The sequence below is a fragment of the Schistocerca nitens genome, chromosome 11 (assembly GCF_023898315.1).
Source record: "Schistocerca nitens isolate TAMUIC-IGC-003100 chromosome 11, iqSchNite1.1, whole genome shotgun sequence".
Classification (NCBI taxonomy): Eukaryota; Metazoa; Arthropoda; class Insecta; order Orthoptera; family Acrididae; genus Schistocerca; species Schistocerca nitens.
In genome coordinates, this window is record NC_064624.1 from 200,758,185 (window position 1) to 200,782,622 (window position 24,438).

The 24,438-nt window shown below is 44.8% G+C and overlaps 1 protein-coding gene across 2 annotated transcripts in view; it reads right to left on the reverse strand.

Moving 5' to 3' along the window:
• Window positions 1–817: 817 nt before the first annotated feature.
• The window catches only part of LOC126213308 (uncharacterized), a 229,667-nt gene continuing 206,046 nt past the window's right edge, over window positions 818–24,438 (reverse strand). The window contains exons 15-18 of one of the 2 annotated variants that reach the window (XM_049940995.1): window positions 20,886–21,189; window positions 7,842–8,180; window positions 6,769–6,938; window positions 818–1,591 (exon numbers count right to left, since the gene is read on the reverse strand). In XM_049940995.1, the coding sequence (XP_049796952.1) occupies window positions 1,251–1,591; window positions 6,769–6,938; window positions 7,842–8,180; window positions 20,886–21,189 (1,154 nt within the window). In that variant the 3' untranslated portion in view covers window positions 818–1,250. The remainder of the gene's footprint in view (window positions 1,592–6,768; window positions 6,939–7,841; window positions 8,181–20,885; window positions 21,190–24,438) is intronic. The other variant, XM_049940994.1, reaches the window with a different exon arrangement.

The window sequence follows — 24,438 nt, forward strand, 5'->3', positions numbered from 1 at the left end:
GACAACTCTTCCTATTCTGTAGAAGAATTTCTATTATAGTAATGTGTAAAAGGTAGTGGGTAACAATTACTCACTCACTTGTGAATGTTTAAAAAAAAAAAAAAATCTTATACTTTTTCAGCATGTAGCCGTTTTTACAAATTAATTTGCAGTGTGAAGTAAAATGACTCATTCCACACAATTACCATTTATTGTGCAATTGATCTGTCAAATATGACACTAGCCAAGTACAATGGCATTGTTGATGTATCAACTTAATTTTCACAGAAATGTAATACCACGGACTGTAAAATGTCACTTCTTTGTTTGCGTGTTGGAGTTTCCATTAGATTTCCACAGGTTGCTTTTTAATAACTTGTCTGCTCTAAAACAGAATTAAGGAAGCTTATGACTAACTGGTCACAGCTTGAGATACTGGCAGGAAACGTACAAAATCCTTCAAAAAAGTTCCAAGGCTGCTTTTGTTTTTCCTGACATATAAAGCAAAATCAGCACTATAGCTACAGTGGTGGCTCAAACTAACAACTGCAAACAACCGACGTGGATTTGATTAGACGCTTGTGAGGATGCAGTGTTACATTGAGGATGAGCAGTCACAGTATATGAACACTGTTGTGTCAGAAATTGCAATGGAACATTATCTACAAAACATGTTTTTAAAACAATCTCTAGAATGCTTTGCTGGAGAGAAAAAAAGTGCTCAAAGGTCTCGCAACACACTGACTCCCCTGTGGGACAGGACGGGAGTGACTGGGACGGGGGAGGGGTAAAAAACAGGTTTGGAAGCGGGGAGGGGAGACGATGACAACAGAAATGCCCTGATGCCTACAGCAACTTCACTGAAATAGCAAACATGGACAATTTGTTTCAGGCGAGGTGCAGAAATTCACAAGGAATTCAATACTATGGTGACATAACCAAACATTCAAGCCAATGTTACACACAAGTTGAACAATATTCCAAAGAAGGACTTTTATGACAGTTTCACACAGCAGTACGAACATTCTGTGCATTGTACTCTAGTAGTGTGAGGGGTGGGGAGCAGAGGAGGGGGAGAGGGGTGGTGGGAGAAGACTACGTAGGAAACCTGAAGCATTAAAACTGACATCTTAACTTTTTTCTTTTTTTATTAATCCAGCCTCCATACTTTTTGAAGTAATTGGGTATAAAGACCTTTAATGAAATGGAGAGTAATAACAATGTGAGGGGAGATCTGATAATTTTGATGACGTGGTCACTTGACAAGGTGCTCAGCTGTTCTTGTACCTGGCGCAGTGCGAGTCGGTGGTGGACGACAGGTCGCCGCCCCCGCCGCCTCCGTCTCCAGTATCGGTGGCGGCAGCAGCGTGGAGCACCGGGGACCCGTGCCGAGGCCCAGTAGCCGTGCTCGGCAGCTGGCAGTGTTCTGACAGGCCGGAGTGCTGTTGCTGCCGTCGGGGGTGGTGAGTGCGGTTTCGGTGTCGAATGTGGTGCGCGTGTCCACGGTCCACCGCCACCTCGACCGCCGCTGACGGGCAACTGCCGAACGGCCAATTCGTGCGCTGACGGCGGCGGAATTTGCCGTTCTCGAACATGTCCTCGTACTGCGGGTCTGCAACCGACGGACAATAATTACTTGGTGTGCACGTCATCAAAGTACACACTGAGACACACACTGCAACTGAACGTGAAAAATAATGTAGGTTGCCGATATATTCTCGAGATATCATCCGAATTCTAGAAGTAAATTCTCACTCTGCAGCAAAGAGTTGCCTACCCCCCCCCCCTTTTTTTTTTTTTTTTTTTTTTTTTTTTTTTTTTTTTTTTTTTTTTTGTGGGTATAGGGCGCACAACTTCAGTGGTCATTAGCGCCCAGACTAAATTATGAATGCACTGCGAGGCACAATGTTAAAACAGCAACTAAAAAGGAGAACACTATAAAAGGCACATTAGCAGGCAAGGGATTAAAAGAAAACAGCATAATCAAAAGTCCTTAGACAGGTTTGTCAAGCGGATAAAACGAAGAACGCGAGCAGCTGCTCCCGGGTCAGCTGCTAAAATTTCACCCAGCGTACACGGCAGGCCGAGATCAGTGCGCAGTGTATTAAAATTCGGACAGGACGTTAAAATGTGGCGTACCGTCAGCAATTGCCCACACGGGCAGAACGGCGCCGGCGCCGGCGCAGCCGTCGGCAGATGGCGGTGGCCGAACAGGCAGTGTCCGATCCGTAACCGGGCCAAAACGACCTCCTCCTGCCGAGAAGGGCGCGAAGAGGTCGTCCGAGCCGTGGGGAGAGGTTTCGAGGCCCGAAGCTCGTTTTCAGTAAGTGTAGACAGATCGGTATGCCAGAGCGATAAAATGCACTGACAAATGACCCCGCTAAAACCAGACTAAGGCACACAACCAGAAGCTGTCCGAGGCCGGAGGACTGCAGCCTCGGCCGCGGCACCTGCAGCTCCGTTCCCGGGGATACGGACACGGCCAGGAACCCACATAAAGGTAACCGGAGAATCGTCATCCGCCAGCTGCCGAAGAGAGCGTCGGATCTGGTGCACAGAAGGGTGAACTGGATACGGATCACCGAGGCTCTGGATGGCACTCGGGGAATCGGAGCAGAGGACATAAGCAGAATGTCTGTGGCAGCAGATGTAAAGAACAGCCCGATAGAGGGCAAATAGCTCAGCAAAGAGTGTGCCGATACGAAACTTTCCGGCAGATTAAATCAGTGTGCCAGACCGAGACTCAAACTGGGACATTTTGTCATTCCCGGGCACGTGTTCCACTGACTGAGTCACGGAGCACAACACACAGGTTGTTGTGACAGCCCTAGTTCCACCCGTATTTCACATACTACATTCCTTCGGAATTTCACAGTTTTCTTCCATACATTAGCAAGCTAGCACTCCTGAAAGAATGGATTTTGTGGTGTCACAGCCTAGCCACAGCCCAGTTTGAGTCCCGGTTTAGCACACAATTTTAATTTGGCAAATTTTCATATCAGTACATACTCCACTGCAGAGTGAAAATTTCATTCTGGAATTGTCCCCCAGGCTGTGGCTAACCCGCAATATCCTTCCTTCCGGAAGTGCTAGTCTTGCAAGGTTCGCGTGAACTTTGGAAGGTAGGAGACGAGGTACTGGCACAATTAAAGCTGAGTGGACAGGTCGTGAGTCGTGCTCGGATAGCTCAGTCTACAGGGCATTTGCCAGTGAAAGGCGAATTGTCCCGAGTTCGAGTCTCAGTCTCGGTCTGGCACACCGTTTTAATCTGATAAGAAGTTTCACTATCCCAGTCGCCGCAACATACAGACGTGTTTCCTACGCATCATCTTCAGAAGAAATTATGGGTTCGTGGGTGTCAAGTTCATTCCTTTACAGCCACTGCACCACAGACTCTCCTGATGAGGATGAGATAGTTGCCAGAATGAGATTTTCACTCTGCAGCGTAGTGTGCGCCGATATGAAACTTCCTGGAAAATTAAAACTGTGTGCCGGACCGAGACTCGAACTCGGGACCTTTGCCTTTCGCGGGCAAGTGCTCTACCGTCTGAGTTACCAAAGCTTGAATCACGCCTCATCCTCACAGCTTTACTTCTGCCAGTACCTCGTCTCCCACCTTCCAAACTTTAAGGCAAAGGTCCCGAGTTAGAGTCTCGGTCCGGCACACAGTTTTAATCTGCCAGGAAGTTTCAATGAGCTAGCTGTTTGGCTCCAGAAGACATGTCACATCTGATGGAGGTGGTACCAGTGGAGGGCAAAACAGATGGTGGAGGGTGTCCGTCACGAAGTCCCGGTCCTGTCTCTTTATTCCGCCTGCTGCCTCTGCCGCTTTTGCATCCGAGCATTCCTAACCTGCGTTTGCCGATGCCACATCCCACGCAAAACTCAGTCGGAAACTACTGCCGAGGTTGACAAGATAGTATAGTGTATCGTTCAAATGTACAGTGCCTGCTGAAGGCTCATATCTAAAATTATACAATTCTTTTTGATGAACACTAAAAGGTCAATCAATAAGTATGCCAGAAAATAAAACAAATAGCAATATTTTAAACTTTGATTTTATTAAACTTGACAAAATGTTTTAAGTGCTTTGTGCACAAACGTTCCGTCTAGTGGAATAAGTATCGTGAGAATTGCTGTACACTGCAGCTAACTGCATTTTGAAGACAAGGTACCTTAACAAGTATTACAAACTTTATATTATGTGATTTGAGCTGCTCCTCAAGAACATTATGGAAGTTGCTATACAAAAGTTAGTTTCTGAATAATAAACAAAAGTTAATTTATCATACCTATGAAAAAATATGGCATTTGTAATGTACCATTCTACATTTTTATTGAGAACATACTTGCAGATTACTAGAAAGTAATTTTGGTACTTCTCATTTAGTAGAACTAAGAAGAAAGTTCTTATTCAAAAATCTAGGCAACACGGTCCAAGAAAACGTACAACAAATTGATTACAAAATGAAGTTTGAACAATTGTACCCCATTTGCAAAAGTAAAACTACTGCGCAAGAAATTGGTAAGAAAATAAAAGAAACTTTCAGACACTTAAAGTATGTGGATCCTAAACATGACTCCTAGATCAACAGCAACGATTCTCGTAACTTACGTCTAACCTTCAGAGATCAGTGACACCGTTTTATCATTACCCATACTGATTCCATAAAAGAACACAGTATAATTGTCAAGTACTCTTACTTCCACTGCCTCTTTTGTGACCTAATCCCAGAACACGCAAGTGCAGCAGAGAATGTTTGTCTCTTCAAACACAAACATTTGCCCTTCACTGATGCTGCGCTCTACCACTGCAGACAACCATGATCTGCTGCATCAATGGGCTCTGGGATTTGCTCATTACACTGGAAGCGGAAATACAAGTAGATTACAATCTTGTCAATTGCAAGAAAGGATGTGGCACTAGCAGAAATACACCAGAAACACACCGACATGTGAGTGGCAAGGACAACTGACAAGATAGACGGCCAGCACCACGACTGCACTGTCGGAACCCGTCAACCTTACAGGGGGGACTCTCAACATGACCTGCAGAAACATCATCTCTCCCTGAGGTACACCTGTTGTTGGCAACTGGCTACACTGGAACAAGCTAAACATGAAGCAGACAGTTTGCCTGAACGTGACAAGTTGGAAACATTCCAAACAGTTGTGAGAACATCACACCACAACCCACCTGGTGACAGGAGAAGATTTATCTACAAAAATTAAGCGATAAAACCTACATTTCCATCCCGTAAATTATTAGGCCACATGACATTCCGTGTCAATTTCTTCTTAAGCTCAGTTTACTCCAGAGCGAATTGAAGAGAACTCGAGCAAACGAGTGTATGCACACAATTCAGCAGTGTTCACTACCGTTCACTTGTATCTGCCAGTCTTCTAAACTAATATAGTGAGTGAACTATTTCCAGAATTTGTATCTGAGATTACCGACAGGATGTGACTAATGAAAGAGACCCAATGAAGACAATTTGAAATGGTGTTTGTATGTTGCACACAAAAAAAGGGAGCAAAGGACAACATAAAAGACATCACAACCGTGAATACGTACGGGCTAAGGCTCACATACTCAGCTGTGCCCAGCCAACGACAATGCACGAGACCTAAGTAAACAAACCATTCATCTACTGAGACAAACACGAGATTTTTCCAGCGATGTTTCAAATTCTTCACGATATTTCCCCGATTTCCTTGACACATTTGAAATTCCCAGATTTCCAGAACTTGCGGTAGCCCTAGAGGAACTCGCCAAGCAGAGGACCTCTGCAGTCGAAGGAGGTGGTCACCGTGACCCTACAGGAACTCGTGTGAACAGCTTTGGATTTCTTTGGCGGGAAAGATGCCAGATGTCTCCACTACCAGCTTTGCCATTCGATCTCCGACTGTCAGAACACCGTCAGATGGAATCATCCCGTTTCACGATACCGTCTGCTCCCACACTGACAACTTCAGTGATGTGGTTGATACACATTGCAATATCCTCCATACAGCCTGGACCTTTCACCGTGTGATTTTCACATCTTTGGTGACCTGAAGAAACACAAATGTGGAATTCTGTCAGAAGTGCAAGATTGGGTCCTCTCGTGAGTCTGTCAGCAGCCGAACACATTCTGTGGAAAGGGGAAGGATCATCTATTCTCCTGCTGGGATAAATGTCTTAACGTGTGTGGCGATTACCTCTGAATCCGACCCTGCCATAATCCTGTTCTGCTGGGTGCTCAGCTTTCAATTGACTGTCTCTTATACCTCATTCATATTCTGTAGGAAATACTTTTGTTCTGTACTGAAAATAAGTGTGCAGAAGGATGAAAATTTAATTACAGGCATAGAAATATTGGAGTGCCAGCCTTATAGCATTCAGTGAAGTTTCTCACGGTACAAGAGCTTCCATTTCAGGAGGGCTGAGCAGAACAAGGCACGTTGATGTGAGCAAAAATTTCCTGATAATCTTAGGTCAGAAACACGGGGACTACAGCCGTAAAATGACAGCCAATCAGTGAAGCCAAAATGTGCATATCAAACACTGAGTCAGCTTGTGCCCACATAACATATTACAACAGATACAAGATAAGTCAAAGCTAGCAGCTACAGAATGCAAGGGCACACCGGCACGCCATCGGCAATCGTTACACTCGACACTAGACAAAAGCCTGTGGCATTTTAACAACTCAATGTGGCTGGAAGCTTAAGAACATTTTATTTATTTATGTTTTTTTTGTCAGAGATGAGTGTAGGAAAAGGCAAAGGAGGTGACGATAAACTCACCGAGCGTCCAGTAGTAGCCGCTGCCGACGCCACCCTCCCGTGGCACTTTGACGAAGCACTCGTAGAGCGACAAGGTCCCACGGATCGTGTTTCTCCAGCCCTTCTTGTTGTGCTCGAAATAGGGGAAACGGCTCGTGATGTAGGCGTAGATCTCGGAAAGCGTTGCCCTCCTGCCGGAAAACAAAAGCACACAGCTCAGCATGGACCGTGCAAAGGAGACCCCGAGTTGTAACTAGCAGCAACGGGCACTTTTCAGCTCCCTTACTACGACTGTCCGACAAGTCGTCTTAACACTTTTGACTGTGTGCAGTTTCAGAAATATATAGTTCTTCTATAGTTTTTGGTGGTTTCAAGCTGACAAAAAGCTCTACTGTCCATTTTGGGTTGTCATACTTTATTTGTTAATAAGACTGGGGACCACGGATTTATGACATTCCGCTCCCTCGGGAGCAAAATAACACACGACGAACTAAGCGAGGAGGGCATACAAAATGGATTCGGAAAGACAGAGAGGGCATTCTCGGGTAAGAGAAGTCTGCTAGCATCAAAATTTGGGCTCAATCTGCGGAAAAAAGATCTGAGGATGTTCGTTTGGAGCACAGCATTTTACGGTAACGAATCATTGACCGTGAGAAAACTAGAATAGAAGACATTCAAAACATTTAGACGTGGTCAAATAGAGGATGCTGACAAATCAGATGGACCGATAAGGTAAGGAATCGGGGTTTTCCACAGAATTGGCAAAGAGAGGAACATACGGTGAGGACAGACAAGAAGAAGGGACAGGATGTATCGTAGAGGGAGAGCAAGAGACGAATACACTAAACAGATTCAGAAGAATGTAGGTTGCAGTAGGTACTGGGAGATGAAGAAGCTTGCACAGGATAGAGTAGCATGGAGAGCTGCATCAAACAAGTCTCAGGACTGAAGACCACAACCACAACAACAACAACAACAACCTATCATTTGTGAAAGATGCCACGGGTAGCACTAAACTATAGTGGGATGTATTAGGGATGGAGTAGTACATTTTCATGAAGGAGTTTACATTTCCCTGCAGCAGTGCTACCAACCTGTGTGGCGAATGCACTATGGCCATAGCACTGAGCTCCACGTAGCTGAACGGCGGCTTCGTGTCGGCGGCACCGGTCGAGACGGCACAGCTGGAGTGCTGCTCTCCGTCCGACCCGTTGGCGGCAACGTCCGACGCGGTCGCCCCACTGTCTGTATCGGTGCCACCGCTGCCGATGCCAGCAGATGTGGAGGTCAGAGCGACGGGTTCTCCCGTCGACGTCACCGTGTCCGACACTGGGCCGTCATCCTCACAGTGTCCACTGCTAGGGTGGGGCGAGTCGGGGGCACTACCGCTAACCTCGGAGACAGACGCACCGGCTGAACTCGGAGCGGCGGTGCTGTTCGAGTGGGAGAAAGGCAGTGTTCGGACAACCTTATACAGTTTGGATGCACACTAATAAAAGAATATAAACAGAAGTGTATCAATTTTAATCGTACAATTTGTAAAACCGACACTCGTGTTAGTACGCTGCCCAATAAAAGTAGTCAAGTACCCAGAATATACGACCGAACGTAAATGTAGCTCGGTACACGAACGCACTGTCGGTAGGCATGTAAATGCTGTAGCCCTTTAACTTAAAACCCCAAGCTATCTAATTTTTCTTAATCTGACGGAAAATTCCAAGTATACTATTTACATATTTGACTGCTAGAGAGCATCCGGTCCTACATTCGTAGCCCAGCTGTCGCGTTTCGGTCGATACGGTTGCCACTAGATATCACCTGTACTGTGTGGATACACGCACTTTTAGACTCTGTCCTACATTGTTGTTTAAGGCATTGCTTTAAAAGAAGGATCGGACTGGATTGTTTGGGGGAGGAGACCAGACAGCGAGGTCATCGGTCTCATCGGATTAGGGAAGGACGGGGAAGGAAGCAGGCCATGCCCTTTCAGAGGAACCATCCCGGCATTTGCCTGGAGCGATTTAGGGAAATCATGGAAAACCTACATCAGAATGGCCGGATGCGGGATTGAACAGTCGTCCTCCTGAATGTGTTTAAAAGAAGGATGGCTGAGTAAATCAGAGTTTGACTCTGAATTTAGCTGCTCAGGAAGTGATGTAGAATGTGATGTTACTTCATAGGACAACAGTGTCAGCTGAGTGACAAGTGCTCGCCTGTAGTACGAGATAAATACATCCACTGTGCTTCAGTCACCTCTTCAGAGATTCGTGTTCACGGGGAAACGTTGTCAAACACATGATTATTCTTGTGATAATATTATTAAACGGAAAGCTGCTACTCACCATATAGCAGAGATGCCGAGTCGTGGATAGGCGCAACAAAAAGGCTGTCACAAACAAAGCTTTCGGTCAGCAAGACCTTCATCAAGAATAGAGAACAGTCGCTCTCTCTCTCTCTCTCTCTCTCTCTCTCTCTCTCTCCCTCCCTCCCTCCCTCCCATCTCTCTCTCTCTCTCTCTCTCTCTCTCTCTCTCTCTCTCTCTGCATCCCCGCTGAATGGTTGTACGAGGGTCAGTCAAAAAGTAATGCCTCCTATTTTTTTTTCTACGTTTAATTGTCAGGAAATTTAAATGCAATTACATAGGTTGAAAACCACAACATTGAGGATCATTTTGTCATTTTTCAATGTAATCTCCGCCCATCTCTACAGTTTTGGTCCATCTTTGAACAAGGGCATGTATCCCAGCACGGTAAAAATCACAGCTCTGCTTCCTAAGCCATTGACGCACGGATGTTTTGACGGCCTCCTCATCTTCAAAATGAATCCCACGATGAGCTTCTTTTAGTGGCCCGAACAGATGGAAGTCTGATGGTGCCAGGTCAGGGCTGTATGGGGGATGAGGCAAAACTTCCCATCCAATTTTGACAATCTCGTCAGAGGTGTGACGACTGGTGTGTGGTCTTGCATTGTCATGCAAAAGAAGAACATCTGCCATTGATTTTGTTGGGCGAACTCGCTGAAGACGTGCTTTAAGTTTTTTGAGGGTTGTGACGTATTGAACAGAATTTATTGTGCATCCCTGCTCCAAAAAATCAACCAGAATCACACCCTCTGTATCCCAGAAAACTGTTGCCATAACTTTCCCTGCCGATCGCACAGTTTTGAATTTTTTCTTCCTCGGCGAGCTTGTGTGACGCCACTCCATTGACTGCCTCTTTGATTCGGGTTCAAAAAAATGCACCCATGTTTCGTCCCCGGTCACAATGTTTTTCAGAAACTCATCTCCCTCCAAACGGAAGCGCTGCAAGTGTTGGGAGGCTATTGTTTTCCTTGCCTCTTTATTCTGATCGGTTAACATTCTTGGAACCCACCGTGCACAAACTTTTGAGTACCCCAATTGTTTAATAATCGTGATCACCCTGCCTTTACTAAGAGAAATAATGCGACACACTTCATCTGCAGTCACCCGACGGTCACCACGAATGATGTCATCAACTTGCTGAATGTTGTGTGGAGTCACTGCACTCACCGGCCTGCCGCTCCGCTTTTCGTCAGTCAACGGTGTTTGCCCTTCAGCTTCCTTACAACGACGAACCCATCGTCTAACAGTGCTGACATCCACTGTCACAACACCATACACCTTCTTCAGTCTTTCATGAATGCGTATGGGCGTTTCACCTTCTGCATTCAAGAATTGAATCACACAACGCTGTCTCAAACGAACATCGATGTCGGCCATCTTACAAACTTCTGCTGTGCTGCCACCTGTTGACACAGAAAGTTACTACTGCAGTGGATTGCAGAAGAAGGTTTGAGGAATGGCGCCAAATTCAAATTTTTCACTTAACTTAATTTCTTTAAGTAGAAAAAAAATGGGAGGCATTACTTTTTGACCGACCCTCGTAATATCTCTATATATTCTACTAATTATCCCTGCACAATTCTATGAGTGAATTACGTTTCCTACTTGACCATCTATATACTCGCAGAATCTATGCGAAAAGTAGTACAGTACTATTACTACTCCACGAGCGAATAATTACTCTTTGTAATGTTCTCACTGGTGTGTGTTGAGAGGACTTCTAGGATTTTCTCCGTGCCGAATAGCCGCATTGAATAATTGTAATTTTGCTATCGAGATTACTGGAAGAAAGAGATTGGAAATATATTGTACGCTAATCGAGAGAATATATACTGAGCATTTACATCAAAAGTATGTAACAAATTTCATTACATACGTATTCTCTAACTGGAAATTTGCACGGAGGTGTCGTTTCGTTGGTAATCAGAAGGAAACTTCAAATGAATTGGAAACGAACCTGCAATTATTAGAGCCAAGAGCTCCATTATTTCATCAGATAATTAAACTCTATCAAAGCAAACTTTCTGCCGGATCTGATGTTTCCCGACTTTCTACGCAACACAAGAAAACAGAGACATTTTATTTACACAGGACTGCAGATCGCTTCGAATCGTCGAGACTGAGGACAAGGAGAGTCATCGTCCGATTCTGATTGAACGAGTAAAGCTTAATTATAACTTTCTTGAGCGACTGTGATATGGCTGCTTATGAATGAGATCGTTAATAAAATACTAATAACTAAATTTCCTCCTCTCCAGCAACCAGTATGAACACAATATTAATTAAAATTATATGGTGAATAGCAACTTTCCTTTTCATAATATTGTTACATTCTCTCCTGGATTTTCCATTGTTTGACACGATTTGTCTTCACAGCTACACAGAAACCAAAAAATATCTTCCTGTTTCTGGATATTTTAATCAAAGCACATAAGACTGTATTCATTATAGGATGGTTTTCTTTAATAATAAAAAAAAAGATATTCTTCAGAACATAATTTGAAAAACATGTTGTTAAGTTAACGGGTTTGAGTTCCAATTGTCTGTGACAGGCAGGAAAGCCACTAGATTGCTGTAGCTTGCCTGGCAACTGAGTGATGTTAGGCAATTGTGGAAATACCACGGGCTGGTGTGAAACGGTCTTACCGGCACCTAACAGTTTGAAAGTAGCCTCACCGTGGGTCCTCATTTGCCCGGCCAGACGAATTACGTAATATCCACACCTGTGAAGCAATCACTGTCGGCCTGCACGTGAACTTCAGTGCCAGCATTTTCGTCTCCAACGTTCCCCATCCGATCGCCAGACGGGAGAATTGCCGTACTGTCTACCGAGCACATCGTAACCCCTCCACACGTCAGTGCCTGCCGCGTGTGAACGACTGACGGACCCGTCCTACAGTGCACCGTCGGTGGGAGACTGGCAGCAACTGGAATAGAAAGTTACTGTCTCACAAATATCCGGCTGTTAACAACACTACACAAATAAGAGGGTCGGTCAAAAAGTAATGCCTCCCATTTTTTTTCTACTTAAAGAAATTAAGTTAAGTGAAAAATTTGAATTTGGCGCCATTCCTCAAACCTTCTTCTGCAATCCACTGCAGTAGTAACTTTCTGTGTCAACAGGTGGCAGCACAGCAGAAGTTTGTAAGATGGCCGACATCGATGTTCGTTTGAGACAGCGTTGTGTGATTGAATTCTTGAATGCAGAAGGTGAAACGCCCATACGCATTCATGAAAGACTGAAGAAGGTGTATGGTGTTGTGACAGTGGATGTCAGCACTGTTAGACGATGGGTTCGTCGTTGTAAGGAAGCTGAAGGGCAAACACCGTTGACTGACGAAAAGCGGAGCGGCAGGCCGGTGAGTGCAGTGACTCCACACAACATTCAGCAAGTTGATGACATCATTCGTGGTGACCGTCGGGTGACTGCAGATGAAGTGTGTCGCATTATTTCTCTTAGTAAAGGCAGTGTGATCACGATTATTAAACAATTGGGGTACTCAAAAGTTTGTGCACGGTGGGTTCCAAGAATGTTAACCGATCAGAATAAAGAGGCAAGGAAAACAATAGCCTCCCAACACTTGCAGCGCTTCCGTTTGGAGGGAGATGAGTTTCTGAAAAAAATTGTGACCGGGGACGAAACATGGGTGCATTTTTTTGAACCCGAATCAAAGAGGCAGTCAATGGAGTGGCGTCACACAAGCTCGCCGAGGAAGAAAAAATTCAAAACTGTGCGATCGGCAGGGAAAGTTATGGCAACAGTTTTCTGGGATACAGAGGGTGTGATTCTGGTTGATTTTTTGGAGCAGGGATGCACAATAAATTCTGTTCAATACGTCACAACCCTCAAAAAACTTAAAGCACGTCTTCAGCGAGTTCGCCCAACAAAATCAATGGCAGATGTTCTTCTTTTGCATGACAATGCAAGACCACACACCACTCGTCACACCTCTGACGAGATTGTCAAAATTGGATTGGAAGTTTTGCCTCATCCCCCATACAGCCCTGACCTGGCACCATCAGATTTCCATCTGTTCGGGCCACTAAAAGAAGCTCATCGTGGGATTCATTTTGAAGATGAGGAGGCCGTCAAAACATCCGTGCGTCAATGGCTTAGGAAGCAGAGCTGTGATTTTTACCGTGCTGGGATACATGCCCTTGTTCAAAGATGGACCAAAACTGTAGAGATGGGCGGAGATTACATTGAAAAATGACAAAATGATCCTCAATGTTGTGGTTTTCAACCTATGTAATTGCATTTAAATTTCCTGACAATTAAACGTAGAAAAAAAAAATAGGAGGCATTACTTTTTGACTGACCCTCGTAGAATAATTTGGAGCAGAGTCCTACCTGGGAACCACGGACTGCTGACGAACAGCACAAAATCGTCTCGAGGAACAAACCTCCGTCCTCAACCGTCGCAGATTAACACCGTCGGCGAGTACGGTAGTGCCCTGGAGATAGGTCCAATTCTTCTATTACTTTTGAGCAGCACGTAAGTGTTACTTCCAGTGTCACGGTGTACGAATCAATTACGTGAGACTTCAGTCGGGGCTAGTACACTATGTTCACCGTAAGACTAAACCCGATTTAAACAAACACAAATGCGACGACTGGGCAGAAACACAAATGCGGTGATTGGTCAGAAGCCACAGCAAACGTACGCTGGTTTTGTTACACTCTCTGAAGTAGGTCCCACTTACGTATTAGATATCTTATTAGTAAACGGAAACATATTCTACTGTACTAACAGTCATTAATGTTTTCCTTTCCTTAATCAGACTTTAGCTACACGGTTTTTATTTCAAAAATCGTGTACAGCCACAGCCTCTGTATTGTTGTGTTCCAATTGTCGTGTTGTTAATGCGCAGCACGAGAATGGCTGAGGCTGCTTGCTGCTCCGTAGCAAAATGAGTGTGGAGTACGGTTAAAAAATGCCGAGAAATAGGTGGTTCTTCATGTTTTTCATAAATTTACAGAAAAAATTGGCTTTCAAGTATTCCAAAGAACTGTGTTTGGTACAACTGGGATACAAATACAGGTTGGATATGTAGCAGAATATGTAGCATAGTAGATTAATAATCACCTGCAGCGCATGTATCGCTGGTTCAAGTCTCACCTTGGTCATTTCTTTCTTTTCTTTTTTTTTTTTTTCATTCAATTTCAAATATCTAAAAAATAACTCTTAACTGCAAAATTCATCATCATTTTTTATGAATAACATATGTCTTCTTGTTTCTAATTACACATTACACGTGAAATTTCTGTATTCATTTCGAATATAAATTCTTAATTATCAGTATTCTATGAAAGATTTTTTAATAAAGTTGCTTAAATTAAGAAAACATAATTTAATTTTTTAGGACAAAAATGAAACACCAAATACTCTTTTTTGGACTTTGTAAACTGTTTTATACCACAGATGTACTCTCACACAAACAAGAGTGATAAGTGTCGTAGAAACATAAAAAAAACAATCCTGTCCACAGCATTGAGCAACCATACAATTGCTGCATTTTTACATTTGCCACAGTACCATTACAATATGACACAACAGAACTGATCGGGAGCCACGTTAAGGGATTTGTCACGAGAAATAAGCTTTTCACGTGTCACTGCCGAACACTGCCGGAAAATAGAATGGCGTATCACAAAAGAGGAGAAAATGCAGCACCTGGATGACTTCGTGGATACTGTTGTTGACCAACTCGTTATCAATGTAGCAGATGACACTTTCAGAACTGAAATGTATTTAGATGTTTGGACAATACGGTTATGGATTAACAGCGATTAATATAAATTAACTTTGTATTAAGAAAACAGTCTTAATCGTGTTCTATATTCATTTAGTGCAGACCAGTTTCAGCACATTGCAGAGCGAACATACCACTGGTCGACTGCTGGTGGCATCACATCTACCAAGGTGTGGCGAGAGACTGTCCACATCGATCACAAATTGATATTTACACAGAAATTGACAGAAAATGTGGTGGCCAACAGCTGAATGTGTGAGGCACTAGGACTGTTTCAAAATACAGTTGTGGCAATGACAGTAAACATGGCACATGTCAATATCTAGGCATAAAGTCTTTGTCTTATTCAGTGTACTCAGACAGTAACTGTGCCTTGCGGGTGGGGGCGTGAGAATATATGCACGTCAGCATCTGAGACGAGACACATACTCGGGCTCTGAGAATCCAGTCGGAACAGTAACATCACTCCTACTCAAATGTCGAGCATTTCGCCGGTTACTCCAAGATGTTGACAGGAATGGGTGAACCGTGGGCAAACACAGTATCACGAAGAAAGCGGTCGACCTAGAGAGACGACAGAACGTGAAGACAGAAGTAATCGTCAGAGAGGCACCCGGGGCTGATAGTCGTCAATTTGACGTGTAGCTGGTGCTTCGACGACCACGAGGACCGTCAATAGGAGGCTCACACAAAGATGACAAGAGGACTGAGCTCGAGGCACTCCTTGCACGGACTACCACTGACCTCTGTACACCGACAAGCCCTCTGCATTTGCGCCGGGCACATTTGGCCCGGAATCTCACTGACTCGAGTAGAATTGTCTTTAGTGACGATTCCTACTTCAAACTGAGCCCCAATGGCCTGTGAAGAAGTCTCCGGAGACACCCCGGACAGTAGTCGGATGTCAATCTGACTGTCGCCTGCCGTATGGCCGTTTCTTTTCACGGCAGGAACACTTTCCGTGTCATCCGTGGCACTCTTACAGCACATTTTTTCTGTGCACCGATTCGTTGCCCTTCGTGGCAAGCCAGAGCCGTCGTGGGCTTATACTTCGGCAAGATAATACCCACCTTCACACTGTGACAGTTTGCACCGGACGGGTCTGTGCTCGGCAAACCCTATCCCGACCGGCACGGCCGCCGGATCGCAACCGTATCGAGAACATCTGGAGCATTACGGGCAGTGCCCTCCAACGGGCTCAGGATTCTGACAATCTGACGTGCCGACTGGACAGAATTTCACACGATATCCCTCAGGAAGACATCCGACACTATTAATCAATGCCGAGCTGAATAACTGCTCGCATAGGGGCCAGAAGTGGACCAACGCAGTCTTGCCTTGATCAATTTGTGAAGCTCTCTCTCTCTACTAAATCATTCAATTTTTCTGAAATTGATCATTTGTTTGTGCATAACACATTAAATTCCATCCCATTTTGATAATTCCTTCACGGTGCATCTTTCTTGTCTTAGAGCGTACGAAAAGAAACTTACTAAAACTATTTCCCTCTCGCCTCAGGACGTGTTTCGTTGGCAAGTACTAAATTCATTTAATTGAGGAGTCCCTTTTCACTGTGCCAAAATTTATTTGCCTCCTGTCAAGAAAAGAAACCAATAACGATGAAGCCACCAGCCATCGGCACCACACTAAACGGAAAATGAAAATGTTTGCTCTAAGTTAAGAACAGAATGTTACTGAAATGAAATTAAAATTGTATAATACGCAATTCAACTGTATAGCGCACAACAAGGAATTTGTTATTCACTGAAGCTCTCCGACTGTGAAGACACTAACTTCTGTCAATGGTAGTACTGCCACAGAAGACTGTGAGGGTGGTGAAATGTACCGAGTCTGATCACCCTGAGATGTTACACTGCTTCGTATACTGTATTGTAGCAGTCGGTTTTCTTTTCTTTTTAATTAATAATGGGGCACAACTTTCAGTAATTCATTCCAAGTCAGCTACCTGATTTAAATGACAGCTTTCACAATTTTTGGAGTAATGTCTTTGACTTATGGTGTAATGAAAATGGTACAGCTTATATATTGCTCAGTTCATTATTTGTTCTCTGTGGTTCTGGAAGTTAACTTTGCGCTAGAAGCATTTTCAGTTGAAATTAATGATACTTCATTGTATCTGGAGTGATGAAGAAATGTAAAATAAAGAGTGCATAAACTGAATAATACTTTTTGTGTCTGCTGTGATTTCCCTGAAGTCTGAAATCATTTTTCTTTGGTAAAGCACTATCATAGCTGGAAAAGTAACTGTACACGTAACATTTAAGATTTACCAGCTCGCAAGCACCCTACAAACTGATTGCAAATGACAATACTGGAAGTAAGTATTTAGTTACTTTTTTTTCTTAACATTCAGGTGGCAAAGAACAAGTTGTCACGCCAACATTATTAGATCTTTAAGACGCCTTCTTCCACAGTCAGTTGTGAGCAGACAGTGTGAAGTAGCGGACATGAGACTGCACTGTGCTGAGGCTGGCGAGACACACAGTGGAGTGGAGCAAAACCTATAAAGTGAATGTTCACGACATTCCTCAGAAAACATCTACGAGACAAAATAGGCAAAATGTTTCATATATACAGCTAATATCAATGACGGAACAATGTGCATCTGTTAACAGTTATTCCAATTTCACAGATGCATAGCCGAGATGGGTTTTTGGCCCAATGACGGTCTGATCCCAGGCCCAAATCGATTGTTTCTAATAATAAAGTATACCGTTACTTCTGCATATTGCATCGTGTGGTCCTTAAAATTTTCCAGAATGTTTAGAAGAGAGAAGTGTGCAGAAAGTTTGTCCTATTCACCTCGATTCCCAAACTGAAACCAATGATGCACGGATGCCTGTAGCAACTTGACTGAAATGCAAAATGCTGACAATCTTGAAAATACTGGAGGAAAAAAAAAAAAAAACACACACACACACATCATAACGGTCAAGATTGTATTATCAATGAAAACCTACCACAAAACAACAAAGAGCAGAAATTTACTCGAGGGGTCAATGCTTTGAAGACATAATTGACATTCGAGCCAACATATGATGCGAGAACATCATCACAAACAAGGACTTTTCAGACAGTTCCATATGGTTGTACATTTGTTCTGCCCATTATAATCAAATGGGAAGGGGAGGGGGAGGGGGAGGGCGGTTTACGACTATTTAGACCATCTAAAGTATTGAAACTGCCACCATCATTTTTCATTTTTTATTAATCCTGGTTTTGAGACTTTCTGGATTGACTGGGTATAATGAAATTCAATCATTTGAAGATTACCAAAAATGTAACACAACATCCAAGATTTCTGATGATCTACATTACATGATTACTCTCAAATTCACAATTAAGTGCCTGGCAGAGGGGTTCCTCGAACCACCTTTAAGCTACTTCTCTACCATTCCACTCGCGAACATGGCACAGTAAAAACGAACACTTAAATCTTTCTGTGCAAGCTCTAAATTCTCTTCTTTCATTACGATGATCATTTCTGCCTATTTACGTGGGTGCTAACAAAATATTTTCATACGCTGAGGAGAAAGTTGGCGATTGAAATTTTACGAGAAGATCCTGTCGCATTCCTGTTTCGTGTCAGTGACACACTCTCCCCTATTTCGGGACAATACAAAACGAGCTGCCTTTCTTTGAACTTTTTTGATGTCCTCGATCAATCCTATCTGATGTGGATCCCACACTGCACAGCAATACTCCCCACAACATTATCTATGTTATCATTTTAATTTAATATTGTTACAATTCAATTCAATATTCAACATTGTTACACTTCAATTTAATTTATGAATAACTGCAATCCCTAATAATTTAGTTGAGTATACACCCTTTAGATTTGTGTGATTTATTGTGTAACTGAAATTCAGTGGTTTCTTTTTAATGCTCATATGGATGGCTTCACACTTTTCATTATTTAGAATCAATTGGTGCTTTCTGCACCATTCAGATATCTCGTGTAAATCATTTTGCAATTCGTTTTGATTTTCTGATGGCTTTATATGATGGTAAATTACAGCATCATCTGCAAACAGTCTAAGGTGTCTGCTCAGATTATCTCCTAAAACATTTACATAGATCAGGAACAACAAAGTGCCTGTGACACTTCCTCTGGGAATCCCAGATATTTCTTCCGTTTTGCGCTACTACTACAAACTGTGACCTTTCTGATAGGAAATTACAAAACAAGTCACAGAACTGACATGATACTCCATAGGCACACAATTTGATAAGAAGCTGCTTGTGAGGAGTGAGGAATGGTATCAAAAGCCTTTTGTGTAAAAATGGGGGAATCAGTTTAAGGGGAAGTTTACAATCTTTTGGTTAAAAACATCAATTTTTTTAAAATTGCATTTTTGGATCCATAAAAGTGTTTAGAATCCACCCCTGACACGGTTTTTCCGAATACGAAACGGAAATGTTTGTTATTCGCAGCTGAACAGAAAAATGCGCCTGCCTGAAATCGGCCTTTTTCACACGCCAGTTTTTTTCAGGAATTTCGACTTTGTAACTGTGAAAAATTATTCTATATGCTTGCCCGTGACTAAAACTGCTAAAAGTAATCAGGGAGCTTACGACATACTACTTCTTGGCAATCCGACGACATTCCAATTCGGTGGAACAGATGAAGAGGGCAATTTGGGCAATGTGTTTCCACAAGTGTTCAATGGCTGACCACCCACAACACCAAAATTGTCCGGCCGGGGAAACTAGTTGGTGCAACTGGCACACTGCAGAGGCTACCGGACATCTGGACGAATATCAACACGACCAGCCAATCTCCAAAGAAGTTCAAAAAGTGATTCATCCGATCTACGAGGCCCTTTCAGAGCACGAGTTATGGTACCGGTGGTTGGGAGGAAACACACAAAATTCAAATGAAAGTTTGAACGTGTGTGTTTGGGAGTTAACCCCCAAGCATTTGCATTCTGGTGCGAAGACTGTGGAGACTGCGACCTTCCTGGCAGTGAGCAGCTGCAGCTGCAGCTTCAGCTTCAGTGAAGCGTATTCAGCAATTCTGAAGACGTCACCCTGGGACTCTATTTGACGCAGTTCGCCAAGCGTTCGAACAAGCACCGGATTCCGGTGGCTGAAAACTGCTCGTCATCGGCCGTACGAGCGACTCTGGAGCAGTGCGAGATCGCCCAGATCGAGCAGAACACCCTCTACGAGGAAGAGGAAGGACTAGTTTATGGACCTGGAACAGCAGATTGAACGTAAGTTGCACAATATTGCATTTATATGTAGTCAAAACCTCGAACACGTTTTTCTCGAAATGATTTTTTTTTATCGCGCGGTACGGTAACTTGAAATCTACTGAACCGATTAGCACGATTCTTTGTTTCCGAAGAAGCTAACTAAATGGTCTAGGAGTTGTACCACTTTTTTTGCGATCCATCAACTACAAATATTTTTACCTGGCCGACAAGTCGAAAAATTGATGAGAAAAACCCTATTTTTTTCAAATGGCTGCCATTTTGTTTCTTATTGTCCAAATAACTTAAGCGAGATACAACTAGTAAAGAATCTTATATACTTCACTAACGTCAACTCAATTTTGATTTCAGATGAGCCGGCTGACCCGACATACCACGCGTGGAGGTCTACATCGAAAATTTGTTTCGTTCCGACGGCACTTCCGCCTTTGCTCTTCGACATTTCCGGACGAAAAAATTCCAGTTTGTAGAGGCTATATCAATACACATTTTGACCACATTTGACATTGATATCTATAACACATCCCGAGAAAAAAATTCTCAAAGATCATGCTTTCTTCGGGCACAAGATATTAAATGTCCCCTTAACATCCCCTGTCGATGGCACTCATTACTTTGAGGGAATAAGAGCTAGTTGTGCTTCACAAGAATGATATTTTCTGGGTCTGGTCGGTCATTTGTTAGTAAATTGTTTTCTTCAAAGTGATTCATAATGTACGAGCACAGTACGTCAGAAAATCCTACGTCGGGTCACGTTACAACGTACTGCCCTGTGGCTGTACCTGGGACACTGCAGATCGTCAGAGGGTCGCACGTGGTCACCGCCGCCCGTGGTGACGGTGGCAGCCCGGAGTGCCGGCAGGCCGAACGTCCACCCCTCAGCGGCACCCGGCAGCTGGGAACGCGCCGAGAGGTCGCTGCGCTGCTGCCGGTGTTGCCGTGCGTCGGGCGGCTGGCAGGTGATGACGGCCCGGCCGTCGAGCTCCGCGAGGGCGGTCGTCGCCCCCGGGCCTCCGTAGCTCGACAGCAACATTCGGCAGTGGTTGCAGAAGTTGCCGTTCTTGAACGTGTCCTCGTACCGCGGATCTGCAATCGGTGAACGCAGTTTGTGAGCACACCAGAACATTTGCCGACCCCAAAGGTGAAATCTAGCAGGCCGATGAAATATTCTCAGGTTACCCACCAAATTGTCATGTCGCACTGTCGTGACATTTAGACGAGTTTCCTAATAGTCATCTCGAGACGGAGTTCCAGGTTCACAGCCGACAGTGGGAAGGTCCCTGGGCATCGGTCCACTGTTGCCTGCCTAGTCTGCTGCTCCAACTGCTATTTTCTCATCTTATTGTTCCTATTGTGCTTTTGCTAAGGCCACATACCCTGCAGACTTCAGTTGGAAACCACTGTCCCAACTGCCAAGATTGTACTGTAGTCTTATCTCACTGCCGCAATGTCCCAGAACCCGCAGACACGGCACAGCACCTTCGCCTGTTCAAAAACAAATGTGTGGCTCTCATTGACGCTCTGCGCTGCCACCACCAACTTGAACAGACAAAGGTGCTGTACTGCATAGATGTTGTTGTTGGATGTGGTCACCAAAGAGGCAGTGTAAAGACGGGCATCTGATTATCTTGCCAACCGGGATGGTCGATCCTACGGATTTATGCAGGGAATGTGGTATTAGGATAAGGGGAAAAAAAAGGCATAACGAGTGCTCCGATGTGAAAAAGGTGGAGGCAGTAGGTGGAAAGCAGCAGTAATCAATGGAACATTGAGAATGGGATGTAACAAAGCTATGAAAAGGATAGTTGCTACTCACTATATAGCAGAGATGTTGAGTCGCAGACAGGCACAACAAAAAAATTTGTCACACAATAAGCTTTTTAGCCAACAAGGCCTTTGTCAAAAAAAAAAACACACACACACACACACACACACACACACACACACACACACACACACACACACAAGTAAGCACACGTGAACACACACTCTGGCAGCTGGAGCCAGACTACAATGGGAGAGGCAACCGGGTGGGGTAAGAAAGAGGCAGAGGTGAGAAAGGGGAGGGATAATAGGTGAGGGACGGTGAAGTGCTGCTGCAGAAGCAGGCAGGGGAGAGGTGGAGAAAGGGTAGGCCAGCTACACACAGTCGGGAGGTTAGACAGATGGCGGGGAGTAGCGGTAAAGGAGAGAAGTTAAAAGACTTTAACTGGGTGCACTGGTGGAATAGGGGGCTGTGTAGTGCTGTAATGGGAACAGGAAGGGGGCTGGATGGGCGAGGACACTCACTAACAAAGGTCGAGGCCAGGAGGGTCACGGGAACATAGTATATGTTGAAGGAAGAGTTCCCACCGGCACAATTCAGAAAAACTGGTGTTAGTGCGAAGGATCCAGATGACACGGGCTGTGAAGCAGTTGTTCAAATGAAGAATGTCGTGTTTGGCGGAGTGCTCAGCAACAGGCTGGTCCACTCGTTTCTCGGCCACAGTTTGTCGGTGGCCGTTCGTGCGAACAGACAGCTTGTCGGCTGTCGTACCCTCGTAGAATGCAGCACAGTGGTTGCAGCTTAACTTGAAGATCACGACTGGTTTCACAGGTAGCCCTGCTTTTGATGGGATAGGTGATGTTAGTGATTGGACTGGAGTAGATGGTGGTGGGAGGATGTATGGAATAGGTCTTGCATCTAGGTGTATTACAGGGATATGAGCTGTAAGGCAGGAGTTGCGTACAGATGGACAAGGATATTGTGTAGGTTCAGTGGGCGGCACAATACTACTGTGTGTGTGTGTGTGTGTGTGTGTGTGTGTGTGTGTGTGTGTGGCGGGGTGGGGTGGGGTGGGGTGGGGGTGGGGTTGGGGTGGAGGTGGGGGGGGGGATAGTGTGTAGGAGATTTCTCATTTCAGGGCACAACACAATCCTGGCGGAGAGTGTGATTCAGTTGATCCAGTCCTGTGTTGTACTAAGACACGAGGGGGAAGTTCCTCTGTGGCTAAACAGTGGGAGGTGGTGTGTGAATGGAGAGATAAGCCACGGGAGAAATGTTTTAGTACAATGTTAGGGGGTAATTACGGTCTCTAAGGGCCTCAGTGAGACCTTTGACGAATTTTGAGAGGCACCACTCATCACCGCAGATGCGATGGCCGTGGGTGGCTAGGTTGCACGGAAGGGACTTGTCGGTACGGAACAGGTGGCAACTGTCGAAGTGAAGGTATTGCTGGGGGTCGGTAGGTTTGATACGGACAGAGGTACTGATGTAGCCATCTTTGAGGTGGAGGTAACATCGAGGAAGGTGGCTTGTTGGGTCGAGTAGGACCAGGTGAAGCTAATGGTGGAGAAGGTGTTGAGGTTCTGATGGAATGTCGGTAGGGTGTCATCACCCTCAATCCAGATCACGACGATGTCATCAATGAGTCTGAATCAGGTGAGGGGTTTAGGATTCTGGGTGTCGAGGGAGGATTCCTCGAGATGGCCTATGAACAGGATGGTGCCATGCGAGTGCCCAGTCATATCCCGAATTTGTTTGTTGACCGTAATTACCTACCCCTTCCTCCCAAACTGTGGTACAAAAATGGATCTCCCATGCCTTATCTTTCCACTCACATACCACCTCCAGAAATCCCACCATCTGGCCAGAGAGGAGCATTCCCCTCATGACTCAGTACCACTCAGGACTGCAGCAACAGGGTTGCAAGTACCTCTCGTCATGCCCTGAAATGAGCAATATTCTACCCCCCCCCCCCCCCCCTCCCTCACACACACACACACACACACACACACACACACACACACACACACAGCTACACAATCGTATTCTGCCGCCCACCAAACCTATAAAATATACTCACCCATCCCACTACATAACCCCTGCTCCCAACCCCTTACCTCACGGCTCATATCCCTGTAACGGACCTCGATGCAAGACCTGTCCCATACACCCTCCGACCAACACCTACTCCAATCTGGTCACGAACATCACCTATCCCATCAAAGGCACGGCGAGGTGTGAAACCAGTCACGTGATCTACAAGCTGTCTGTCCACGCGAACGGCCACTAACAAACTGTGACCGAGAAACAACTGGACCACCCTTTGTCGAGCACACCGCCCGACACAATGTTCCCCATTTCAATCACTGCTTCACTGGCTGTCCATTCGGATCCTTGCCACTAACACCAACTCTTCCCGCAATATATCCTACGTTCCCGTAACCCTCCTGACGTCAACCTTCGTTAATCACTGTCCTTATCCATCTATCCCCCTCCCCCCTACCTGTTTCCAACCCAACACTACACTACACGCCCTCTATTCCACCAACGCACCCAACCTCTTTACTTCT